The 13,686-nt window shown below is 32.0% G+C and overlaps 1 protein-coding gene across 1 annotated transcript; it reads left to right on the top strand.

Moving 5' to 3' along the window:
* Nucleotides 1-8,823: 8,823 nt before the first annotated feature.
* LOC123227022 (chalcone--flavanone isomerase-like) lies at nucleotides 8,824-10,169 on the top strand. The gene is made up of 4 exons (XM_044651632.1): nucleotides 8,824-9,005; nucleotides 9,104-9,262; nucleotides 9,481-9,704; nucleotides 9,783-10,169. The coding sequence occupies exons 1-4, from the start codon at nucleotides 8,888-8,890 to the stop codon at nucleotides 10,032-10,034; spliced, it is 753 nt and encodes a 250-aa protein (XP_044507567.1). The 5' UTR covers nucleotides 8,824-8,887; the 3' UTR covers nucleotides 10,035-10,169.
* Nucleotides 10,170-13,686: the final 3,517 nt, after the last annotated feature.

Raw genomic sequence — 13,686 nt, 5'->3', positions numbered from 1 at the left:
TACCATTGTCTGTGTGTGAAACTCACCTTGTCCCATGAAAGGTTTCCTAGGTGGCATCTTCCAAACCAACATCACCCCAGTGTACCAACAGCTGTTGGTGATTTGTTCCTTTACAATTTACTGTACGAGTTCCCACAATGGCCAATGGAAACTACATAGGATTGTTACCAATACTCAGAGGAGGCAGTGTACGACAACTTGCAACATCTCTCCCCTTGTAAGCTTTCAAGGTTGACACATGAAATACTGGGTGAATGCGGCTTTCCATGGATAATTGCAACCTGTATGCGATTGGCCTCACTGCTGCCAAGACATGAAACAAACCATAAAACCGCTTGCTCAATTCAGATTCTAACGAAGAGCTACTGATACTTGGCGATACGATTGCAAGCGTACCGTCACTAAGTCTTCCAGTTGAAAAGTGGCATCCCTCTCTTGGTTATTTGCTTGTTAACACATCGTGTCCAGACCGAAGTTGAACGTCAAAAGCGTGTATTGCGATAGATCCCCGAGTGTAGAGAGGCAAGGAAGGTGGAGGTCTTCTATATAAAGCTTGGTAGGGAGTCATACCAATGGTGCTATGAGAAGAGGTATTATAGCTTAACTCTACCCACACAATAACTACATGCTGTGAGTTATGATTTGAACAATGCACGTTGACACCATAATCGCCAAACTTGAGTTATGTTCTCCACATTGAGAGTTGGCGCCAACATGGCATGAGTTATGATCCACATAATGCATGTTGACACTTTGATTTGCTTGATGTGATCTATGTTTTACACAATAAGAGTTGTCATCTTCATAGCATGAGTTATTTTTTACATGCCGATAAATGATCATAAGTCTTCTACAAAGAAGCACTTATGTCCATTATTATATTATTAGTATTTAAGAGAAAATTTAGTAGAGTGATAATTTGAATTGTAGAAATTATAGTTCTTTTGTCTTTATATAATCCAGTATTTATAAGACAAAAAGAAGAACTAATGTTATAATTACATAAAGAAATACACTTATATCTTAACGCACTATATCTAGATATCTAAATAAAAGTTATTAATTAAATTATCCAATAGGATTGTGAGATGATTGTCTCATCCGATGATATAAGATAGAGATTAAATATGATCCAATAATAATAGGAGATGGAAATGTTGTATTTAGGGATTATAGAAACGACTAGAATTATCAAAAATCATTTTTTTGGTTGTTTTCAGATAACAGAGTTTCTATTCGTATTTTAGGTTGATTTGTATGTAAATAATATAACTATTCATTGTGTATCACTTGCTTAGTTAATCCTTTTTATGTTACATAATCTTTGACATCAAATTTCGTTCACATTGATTGATTTTACATGTAAAAGAAATTCAATATTGTAAAGTTATTTGTATGCATAAAATCTGAAGCAATGTATTTGATGTGAACATTACTTCCAAAAATGGGAAAAATGACCCTTTTCCATTTAAGTTTTAGTTGAAATTCAAAATCATATTTATGACAATTGAAGAATCCAAATCCAAACTCTCACTTATTGTCTAACTTTTGTTAAATTTTTCTCTTAAAAATAAGGATAAAATAGTTATTTTACTGTTTATATTAAAAAGATATAAAATTTGTCATTTTTTCTATTCCAGATTTTAGAAACTAACAATTTTATACTTATCTAAAGTTTTTAAACCTTAAAAAATAAAATTTTTATTTTCAAACTTAAGGTTTTTATATTTTTCAAATTCAGTCGTCCTCTATAACTTTTAAAAACAGTAATTTCACCATCACTCTTCAATTTCAATTTTTAATATTTTTTCTAATGTTGTTTTCATTCTCCTCCTTTCTTTATATCACGGTAAGTAGTACGGTCAAGAGATATTGTATTCCCACCAACAACATACAAAGAAAATATTGTTTCTCAGTTCACGTTGAGTTGTTTTCAATTTGAGAAATTCAAATTCCCAAGATGTCTGAGATGTCTCATCTTTGACGAATATACATGATGTGATGTAACATAATGAGAGAGCAGAAGTCCTGAGTACAATCAATGGGAGAAGAAGATGTTGGGAGATTGAGGAAGAGGACCGTCGATGCTAGTCAGGAAAACTGGTAGGTTGTAGAAATGACTGCCATCCCGCACGATTGAATTGTACCACAAGTTTGAATAAAGAGTTAATTTTGTTCACATTAACAAGCAAAGAAATCAATAACTCTACAAGGCTATCGTTTGCAAAGAGTTAATTCACTTTAAAAAGAAATTTTGCTCTTATTATTATTCTTTAATAAAATTGAATAAATAATTTTTTTTCAGTAATTGAAAAAAATGAAAAGGACCTCTCAACCCCCTAACCTACATAAGATAAATAAAGAATTTTATTTTAATATATTATTAATAAAATTTAAACTCAAAATTCTCATATTTGGATATGTCTCCTTTTTATCATTCAGACTACGTTTACAGACAACCCAATATTGCCATCAGGGTTGGTTGGGAGTAGGTGAGTGTGCTTGATTGAGACAATCGAGATGACCCCAACTTAGGTGTTATGGGCAGCCTTCTTCTATACTCTCATTTTTAGTTTTCCTTTAGGCCAAACGACTATTTCCCACCCAAGGTATGCTGTAATGACGAGTTTCCACCCTTTAACTATGGAAACACCAAACACCCACCCATGGTCGGTTAGATTTAACCAAACCCTAACGGTGGCAAGGGTAAAATTGTCATTTTCTCTAGAATATTAAAAATAAACTAAAATAGAATATATTTTGCCCCCCTAAACTTTAAAAACTAAAATTCCCCCCCAGCCTAAGTTTTCAAAAATCGCAGTTTCACCCTCCCGAAGCATTGCCGACGGTCTCCGGCTCCACTGTCGACGGTCTCTCCCTCCCGAAGCATCCTCACCTTCCAGAGAACTCTTTCCTCCCATTTGGACTTCCAATCGGAGTCGGAGAAGCTGTGGAAGACGAAGAACTTCGTCGGGGAAGACGAAGTTCTTCGTCTTCCCAATCGTCGTCGTCGTCTGGGAAGACGACGTCTTCCCAGACGAAGACGAGACGACGAGACGACTCGTCGTCCTCTGGAAGACGAGTCGTCTTCATCTGGGAAGACAATCGTCTTCCCAGACGACGAAGACGAGATCGATCGATCTCGTCTTCGTCGTCTGGGAAGACGATTTCTCTTCCCAGACGGCTTATCTCTGCGTCGGATACGTTGAGGTCGAGTTGAGAGGCGCCGTCGGTGGAAGAGAAACCGTCGGGAGGGGAAGACGGTGATGGCGCCAGAGAAAGCGACGGAAAAGGTTTGGAAATTGGAAGGGTTTGGAAATAAACCCTAGGGGGGGAAATGCAATATTTTCAAACTTAGCTTAGGGAAAAAATGTTAGTTTTTAAACTTTTAGGGGGGGAAATGTAATTAAATTTACCACCGTTAGGGTTTGGTTAAATCTAACCGGCCATGGGTGGGTGTTTGGTGTTTCCATAGTTAAAGGGTGGAAACTCGTCATTACAGCATACCTTGGGTGGGAAATAGTCGTTTGGCCTTTCCTTTAACTTAAGAAAATCTTATATGCAAATATTTTAGGTCACTTTTTACTCTTATACCCCTTTTCTATTAAATTTAACAAAAAAAAAAGGGCAAATAACAGAGGATCAAAAGTATTTTAGGAACAATAGGTGATGTTATACTTTATGGGGTTTTTTAGAATACTTTCCCTGGTTATTTAACACCACATCAAAGAAGCTTTGAAATAAAATAAATTCAGTATATATTTTTAAATCACAAACATTCTAAAAATTTGAACATAAAAATCAAACATCAGTGTCTAATGGTTGATTTTTTTTTTTTTCCAAATTTTAGAGTCTATAAGATTGAAAATAAGAAGGCTAACTTGATGGAGATTGGTCCTCCATGAAAAGGCCAAATGACTAATGGTTGATTTTTTTTTTTTTTTCCAAATTTGAAGGTCTATAATGTTGAAAATAAGAAGGCTAACTTGATGGAGATTGGTCCTCCATGAAAAGGCCAAATGACTAATTCCCATTCAAGTTTTGATACATTTTCAAAGTTATATCTGCGGGGTTTGAAAAACTTAAAGTTTCACCTATCTGTTTAAAATCTCAATTTGGGTTAAGAATAAAATCATCATTTAACAAAAAAATTTAAAAAACTAAAATTTTATTGCATTGCCTCCCTCAGTTTGAAAATCTCACAATTCTCTCACCCAAAGATTGAAAAATCAACATTGCCCCCTAGAGTATGCAAACCATCGTCAGAGACTGCGAACTTCGCTATCTCCAGCTGTGTTAGCTCTCTCTCTTAACTTAACTCTTCCTACCAATCGAATCCTAACCATCAGTGAAATTGATTTCCTCCGATGAAGATGATTTTTATCTTTTTTTAAGATAAAGACGATCGTTGAAGGTCTTAGACGACCATATTGTCTTTGTCTAAGACCTTCGATGGTCGCTTCCTCTTCGACGTAGATGATTTCATCTTCGTCGAAGGAAATTGGTTTCACCAGTGGTTGAAATTTGATCGATAAGAAAAGATAAGCCAAGAGAAAGAGCCAATGCGATCAGAGATAGTCGTCTTTGATAACAGTTTACAAACCTTAGAGAAAAAATATTGATTTTTCAAATTTTAGATATGAAAAATTATGAGATTTTCAAAATGAGGGAGAAAATGAATAAAACTTTAGTTTTTAAATTTTTTTATTGAATAATTATTTTATCTCTAGTCCTAATTGAGATTTTAAATGAATAGATAAAATTTTAAATTTTTTAAACCTTGTGGACGTAATTTTACCAAAACATCAAAACTTTGGTGGGAAGTAAAGCTTTGCCCCATGAAAATGGACACCTGTGCGGCCATAAACGACGTTTACCTGTTCTTCATTAAAAGTCCAACGTCAACGCCGTGCTTCTTCAATCCCTGACACTAGAGGAAAGCCTTCCTGCCAAGCAATCAACAAGACATTTAAGCGCTGTTAGATCGACTATGGCTCGCCGCTTTTACCAATTAAGTTATTGATTATGTTCATATCTATTGTTTTGCCAACCTTTTTAAACTCTTTTCCATGGCGATTATTTATTTATAAACATGGTATAAATCAAAATTTTATAAATATAATAAAAATTAAAATTAATTTTTTTTTTTATAAATTATAATATTCTACTAATTTTATTAACTTGAGTGATAAATTATAATTTTTTAAAAGTCTAAATTTTTTTATAAGAATAGATATTGTCATACCATATTTGCTAATTTATAAAAATTACTGTATGGGCATTTACTTTTTTTAACAATTGAAGTAAACGAAGAGTGTCCATTTTCACGGGGTCAAAGGACTACTTTACACCCAAGTTTTGATGTATTCTTAAAGTTATATTTATGGAGTTTAAAAATTTTAAAATCTTATCTATTTATTTAAAATCTCATATAGGGTTAGAGGTAAAATTATTATTTAACAAAAAAAATTTAAAAACTAAAGTTTTGTCACGTTTACCTCCCTCAGTTTAAAAATCTCACAATTCTTATCACTTAAAGTTTGAAAAATCAACATTTCCCCTTAGAGTTTGCAAACTATCATCGGAGACAACTATCTCTGGTCACGTTGGCTCTCCCCCTTGACTTATCTCTCCCTGTTAATCAAATCTCAACCATCACGAAACTGATTTCCTCTGACGAAGATGAAATTATCTTCATCGGAGTGTCTTTGTCTCAGACGAAAATGATCGTTGAAGGTCTTAGATGAAGACAACGTGGCCATCTGAGACCTTCGATGTCAAAGACGAAATCATTTTCGTCCAAGACGTAGATACTTTGACGAATATGATATTGTTTTCATTTAAGGAAATTAGTTTCACTGATGGTTGAGATTTGATTAGTAGGAAGAGATAAGTCGAGAGGAAAAACCAACGTGGTCAAAGACGATGACACTTTATTGTCTCTGGAGGCGGTTTGCAAACCCTAGGGAGAAAATGTTTATTTTTCAAACTTTATGTGAGAGAAATTGTGAGATTTTAAACTAGAAGGGGTAAATAAATAAAATTTTAGTTGTTTAAATTTTTTTTGTTAAATAACGATTTCATCTCTAATTTTAACTGAGATTTTAAACATATGGATGAGATTTTAAATTTTTTAAACCACGTGAATCTGATTTTACGAATACATCAAAACTTGAATGGAAAGTAATCTTTTGACCCCATGAAAATGGACACTAAACTCCAACGTCAATGCCGTGCTTCTTCAAAGCCTGACACTAGAGGAAAGCCTGCCTGCCAAGCAGTCAACAAAACATTTAAGTGCCGGTAGATGGATTACGGTTATTGATTCTGTTCATATCTATTGTTTTGCCTTTTTTTTAAACTCTTTTTCCTGACAATTTTTTATTTATAAATATAATATAAATCAAAATTTTATAAATATAATATATATTAAAATTCAGATTTTTCTTTTATAAATTATAATACTTTACTAATTTTGTCAACTTCTGTCACGAATTACAATTTTCTAAAAGGCATAAATTTTTTGATAAAAAATTGATATTATTTGCTAATTTATTAAAATTATTTTATGGGCATTTACTTCTTTTACAAACGAAACAATAATACTATTCCTTACAAAATTTACTTCAATGATGAGATATTGCCTTAAATGGCATTGAAATGAAAAAAATATGATGCATTGAATATTATAAATATGTAATGACATGATGTTCGTGGTGTGAAAATTTAAAAAATAATTAATTTTCGAGTTGATTATATTATATGAGTAATATTATATTTATAAAAAGTTTAATAATTCATACAAAGTAACGTAACAACATCATGATAAGGATATATCATTCACCGTTATTTATTTACCTATAAGAAATTTTTTATATTAATTTATCTAATCATATTTTAATATATTATTTTGTTTGAAAAAATGTACCCTACTGTGATTCATAAAAGGCAAAAGGACTATTTTTCACCCGAAGTATAGTGAAATACTAACCTTTCATCCTCCAATTTTTTAAAACTTAAACACTCACCCACAATCAAATTTATGTTAAAAATTTCAATTAAAGTTAGGGGTATAACTGTTATTTACTAAAAAAATTAAAGTTTTATCATATTTTTCTCTCTCATATTTAAAACCTTATAATTTTCTCCAACCCAAAGTTTGAAAAGTGGCCAAAACCCTCTAGGGTTTATTCCTCTTCCTCCGACATCGATTTCTCCTTCCTCGACTGTCGACCGTCCTCACTTGCCCCCTTATCTCTCCTCCGATCTCTCTCCCTTGTCTCTTTAGTTGTTTTTGGCCTAAGACGAAGACAAAACTCAGACAAAGACTAGTCATCTTCATCTGATTTTGTCTTGTCTCCCATCGAAGACGATTGGAAAGGCAAAGGAGAGAGACGAAAGGAGAGATAAGGGGGGAAGAGAGGACGACCGACGATCAAGGAAGGAGAAATCAACGTCGAAGAAAGAGAAACAAACCCTAGGGAGTTTTAGTCACTTTTCAAACTTTGCGTTGAGGGGAAATATAAGTTTTTAAATATAAGAGAGGAAAATGTGATAAAACTTTAATTTTTTAGTAAATACTAGTTTTATCCCTAATTTTAACTGAAATTTTTAACGAAAATTTGGTTATGGGTGGGTGTTTGAGTTTTTAAAAGTTGGAGGATGAGAATTTGAGATTTCACTATATATTAAGCTGGAAATAGTCATTGGGCCTTTATAAAATAAATAATCTTGTATGAAAATTTGAAAAGTTATCGAAGATGGTTTTTTAAAATAAGATTACTTCCCAAGATTTTTAAATGACAAATATACCCATGCAAAACGATGTCATATTTGAAAAAAGCAAGCCAAATAATTTTTTTTATAAGATTAAAAATTCCTTTCATATTTAATTAAAAATCTTAGTTAACTAATTACGGTTAACAGATAAACGAGGGAAAATAGTATTTGTGTTAAGAAGTTGGGATGCAATTGCCACTTTTAGAAAGTATTGGATTACAATTATTTCTCTTAAACAGCGCAGTTATTGTATTTTATGCGGAGTAGTCGGCAGTGGAAGGATCGAATCATGATTTAATCTCCCAAAAGACCGCAACCTTCCATGGCGTCCAGTTTAAGTCTGGAATAACTTCAACCAAATGCAAATTGTGGACTCATTTTCCGCCTCTAACTGCCCAATAAAGTTACTTATTTTATTGTTTAAAATTGACCCACTAATACATAAAAAAAATAATGGTTGGTTAAACTAATTTTAATGTTTACTTATTTTGAAATTTGTCACTGCACAAGTCAACGTTATGAGAGTTAAATATAAACAATCAATTAAAATATATATATATTAACAATATTAATAATTTATTATTATATTAATTAAAATATTACAGGGAAATTAAATTCAGACATGGTGTCTCACCTAATCTAATGTTCCAGTTTTATGGTATGAAGGAGGCCCCGTGCGCCGCCTCTGTTGCGGCACGTGAGGTCTGAGGCTAGTCCTTTATAAGGCCCTATTTAAATTGAGAAAAAGAAAACAATGTTCATTTAGTCAAGCTAGAAGTCCTCTCTTAAGCCAGCCACCGACGCCATAAAAATTCCTATTTCATCCTTATAATTTCAGTTTTTTTTAATTAATCCCTTAAAAATGTAGTTTTTTAAAACTATGTTCAATTTTTCACCTAATGTTCCCTTCTTATGTTGTGAAGCCGTCCGGTTAAGAACCACCACGTGTGCACGTGCACCGAACCCTTGAAGTCTGTAGACTAACTCGCCCGCCACCTACCTCCCTCGCCTCACTTTCTATAAAAACCAACCAAAGGGCAAAACTTAAACTCTAACTTCAATTCTCAAATTGTATTCTTCTTTCTATCATTTAGCGCTCTCCGTTAAAATGAACCCCTCACCCGTATCCTCACACTTCGTCTCCGATGTCCAGATCGAACGCTTCACCTTCTCCTCCACCGTTAAACCTCCTGGATCGTCCAAAATCCACTTCCTCGGTGGCGCAGGTAATTACTCAATTACGCTCCATCCGTACGATGGCTTGTTATTATAATTGCTTTTGTTTCAGTATTTGATATGATTTAGTGACTCTTGATTGGTACAGGGGAAAGAGGTTTGGAAATTCAAGGAAAGTTCGTGAAGTTCACGGCGATCGGAGTGTACGTTGAAGATAGCGCCGTGTCGTCACTCGCCGGCAAGTGGAAGGGCAAGAGTGCCGAGGAGTTATCTGAATCCGTTGCCTTCTATAGAGATATTGTTACAGGTAACAGATTTTTTTTTTCTTGGCCCGTTTTTTGCATTAAATTTGGTCGTTCAGATTTTTTCTGTAAGATTGAAAAGGACGCAAATCTGTATACCACTCAAATTTAATGGCTTTTATCAACTTTCTTAACAAAGATAAAATTATAAATTGTCTTAAAACATTGCTCGTACATGAAAAATTTTGCTTTTTTTTTTTTTTTTTATATTTGGTTTTTTCAGGTCCATTCGAGAAATTCATTAGAGTGACAATGATCTTGCCATTAACTGGTCCACAATACTCGGGGAAAGTTGCAGAAAATTGCGTAGCCATTTGGAAATCACTTGGACTTTACACTGACGCTGAATCCAAAGCCATCGAACAGTTTATTGATGCCTTCAAGGACGAAAACTTTCCGCCCGGCGCTTCAATTCTCTTCACACTATCCCCCACCGGATCACTGACAGTAAGTAACATTCTATTCAAAGACTACAACCAAATCTTATTAAATCATTCTAACGAGACAACATGTGATTGTCTGTAGATTGGCTTTTCAAAGAATGAATCGATAGGCGAATCTGGAAAGGTGGTGATAGACAACAAACTACTTGCAGAGTCAGTTCTAGAGTCAATCATCGGGAAAAATGGCGTTTCTCCGGCGGCAAAGAAGAATTTGGCAGAAAGATTTTCAAAATTGTTGAACGATGGAGAAAAGAAACCAGAAGCCGATAATTGTGCCAAAGATTTCAAAGGACTGGACCACAAAATCAACCAAATTGAAACTGGTAAAGTCTGAAGGGAGCGGCCCACATGTAATCTCTCACTCATAATAATGTTGTTGTATGGTATTCAACACTTGTGGTGGAGTAGAGAGATCGATCCCTTAGCCTGAATTTTGATTTTTATATAAATAATATTTTACGTATACAAATTGTTCTCGTTATTCTTAGGACATATTTTAAAATCCAAAAAAAAAATAGGAGTATTTGTTCATAATTAGGAGAATAGGATAAATAATTGCCCTAAAACTATATACATAAATAATAATATATTATTATATAATTAATTATTATTTTATTTTTAATTATTAATTATTTAATATTATTATGTATAAAATTATGCAGATCACACAACTCAATAATTAAAATAAAAGTAATATTACAGGCCATCCCAGAGAATCTGAATTCCCAACTGTGAACGAGGGTTTGATAATGAATTTAGAGCCACTTTTAAGGTATGCGGTCTGCCCTAAATACACGCTGACACACCTTTCATGCGCTGCACTGATTTAAAAGGAGAAATTTTATTCCCACGCAAGGTTTGGCCTAAGAAGACTTTTACACCCCTAACTGACGTAAATAATACTTTTCACCCAAACTCAAATTATGTTTTAAAAACTAAGGATGTAAGGGTGAAATAAAAATTTTATTATCCATTAAATTTGAAAATAAAAAAACAATATTTTTTTCTCATATTCAAACATTTTAAATATGATAATTTAACCCTTAAAAAATGTTATTATATTTTGTTTGAATTGTTTGGAGTGTGACTATCTTTTTTAAAACTATTAGGTAGCAAATTGATATTTCAAAATTTTCTAAAAGAACCCTAATATTTTTTAAACTACCAATAATTCTTAAAAATTTGTAGAAAGACCCGTAATATTTTCAAAATTATATTTACCCCTTTATATATGATTATATAACAAAAATATCCTTACCTATAAAAAGAGAGAAAAAAATGATATGAGTGAAAAAATAGAAATAGAAAACATTTTATATAATTTAGATATTTAAAATATTATTTTTAATTTTTATTAATTTATAATAATATGATAATTTTAAAAAATAAAATAATAAGGATAAAATGATAATTTTATTATTATTTAGTTTAATTTTAAATAAAAAAGTATTATTTATATTTGATTTTAGGTGAGAAAAAGTTGTTTATATCAACTAAAGGTAGAAAAGTGTTCTAACGCTAAACCTAATTCACTCGTTTCCACGTTACGTCAATGCATCCAAAAAACAGCATCTGTCTGAAGACCGATTATTAATTTAACTTTGCTAAAAATATTATATTTGATAAATTGACGCTACACTTGATTTCTTGTAGCTCCCACGCAACCCATAAGACTTGCTGTTACTTATATAGACCCTACACAATTATTAATGCTTATAATATTTGCTTTCTTTTCCAGAGAGCTCAACTACTTTTATTCTAGAAAGAAAGAGGGAAAAGAACTATTTTCCACCCAAATTTTAGCTCAACTTTAAACCTACACCCACGGAAGATAAAAAATCTAAACTCCCACCCATAACCAACCTTCTATTAATTTTTTATGTTAAAAGGAGGAGTAAAATAGTTATTTTACTGTTTATATTAAAAGTTATAAAGTTTATTACTTTCTAACTTCCAAGTTTTAAAAATTAATATTTCATCTTTACCTAAAGTTTTTAAACTTTAAAAAGTAATATTTTCACCCCCAAACCTAAGGTTTTCATATTTTTCAAAGCTCAGATACCCCCCATAACTTTGAAAAATAATAATTTCATCCCCACTCTTCAACTTCATCTTCCAACATCATCTAAGGTGTCATCTCCGGCCTTCTCCTTCTCCTAGTGTGATAGCGGTGGTGCAACGAAGAGATATTCATCTCCTCGTCGCACAACCCATATGACGAAGGACGATGCTTCATCGTCTTTCGTCGCTCGTCGCGTCATCCATCATCTGTTCTTTCAGATCTAGACGACGTCCTTCGTCATCCAGATTTGGATGACAAAGATTCGTCTTTCGTCGTCTTTTATGGCTGGAGAAGGGATATCGATGGAAAGAGTTGGCCGTCGATGGTGGCTGGAGAAGGAAGCAAACCCTAAGGGTGAAATTTAAACTTTTCAAACTTTGAGAATGAGTTGAAGTGTTAGTTTTTAAAACCTAGAGGGGGAATGATAAAAATTTTGAAGTTTTAAATTTTATAAGTAAAATAATGATTTTACCCCTGTCTCTAACTGAAAATTTGGATAACAATTTAGCCATAGATGAGAGTTTGAGTTTTTCATCTTCTATGGATTTGACTTTGAGATTGACCTAAAATTTAGATGGGAAATAGTCCTTCCCCAAAGAAAGATTATACACGTGTGCTGCTGTCCAATGAAATAATAATTATGTCATAAATACAAAATTCTTTGTACCACTTCTTTGATAACAACCTTACGTCGTATTTTTGTAGTTTATACGCATAGATTACATATTATAATGGTATTTTGTCGTGTAAGATCACATCATTTATATATAATGGATTGAGGTATAAGTAATCCAGATATGTTAGTTTATATATAAATTAGTTTATATTTGGATCCAACTATAAACTAATTTATACACGTGCCACTTACATGCGGACGACTTATAAACTAACATATCAGGCGACGTACAAATTCGTATAATGAATTTGTGCAACAAATTTGATCATTTAGATTGATTTTTTTATAGTTTTCACATTAAAAAACCTTCAAAAAATAAGACGAGACGCTGTTAACGGGGTTGACATTGTGTCAAAGTGAATTATCAAAAAAGAGATCATAAGAAAGAGAGAATACAATCTTTGATATTTTTAAAATTTGAGGTAATAATTGTTAGTATTTTAAACTTATATGGGAAAATAAGATTTTTTTTAATTTAAAATTGTTAAATAACATTATCACCCCTAATAATAATAACAAAATTTAATTAATAGATAAATTTTTAAATTTTTAAAATTTAATCAGTGAAAATTTAATGATGCAATTAACCTTAGGTGGGAATAAGTATTTTAGCCTTTTAATTTTTCAAAAAATTCACCTTTATTTATACCAGCATTACAAATAATTGTAATCAAAACTTATAAAAATATAGGATTATATCACATTTATCTACATATTGATAGAATTAATAATAAATATTTATAATTACTAAAAAAATTATTAAAAAAATGTCATTAAATCTTCAACCGTGCTATTTCTTTGTTGAATCGAATGGATCTGAATTCTTTAATGGCATTTTTTTTAATAATTTTTTTATGGCATGAAAGTTTACAGAGTTTCTGTCTCTGACGTATCAAAAGAGTGGGTTAGGCTTCAATGGTCAGGTTTTTATCTAATTTTTTCTGGTTTTGTCTGTTAGAAATTTCATAGCAGATTTTTTTTTTCCTTTTGGGAGATTTGTGATGTACTTGCGCCCAAAAGAGAAAGCCCGTAACAAAAATTAGGAATTTGGGCCTACTTCCAGATCGTAGATGTTAGCTTCTTTTCAGGCAAAATATGTAATTCTTATATGTAATTATTGTTTAATTTACGGTAAAAGAATATAATTTATTTTTTATTATATGTATTATCTTATTTAATTTATTAATAATAAAATATAATAATATTTTTTTATTATTATAATAATTAATATAAATGATAATATGATTA

This window comes from Mangifera indica, chromosome 10 (genome assembly GCF_011075055.1).
Source record: "Mangifera indica cultivar Alphonso chromosome 10, CATAS_Mindica_2.1, whole genome shotgun sequence".
NCBI lineage: Eukaryota > Viridiplantae > Streptophyta > Magnoliopsida > Sapindales > Anacardiaceae > Mangifera > Mangifera indica.
Note: the sequence above shows the minus strand (reverse complement) of the source record. Positions and strands in the feature narration are given on the sequence as shown.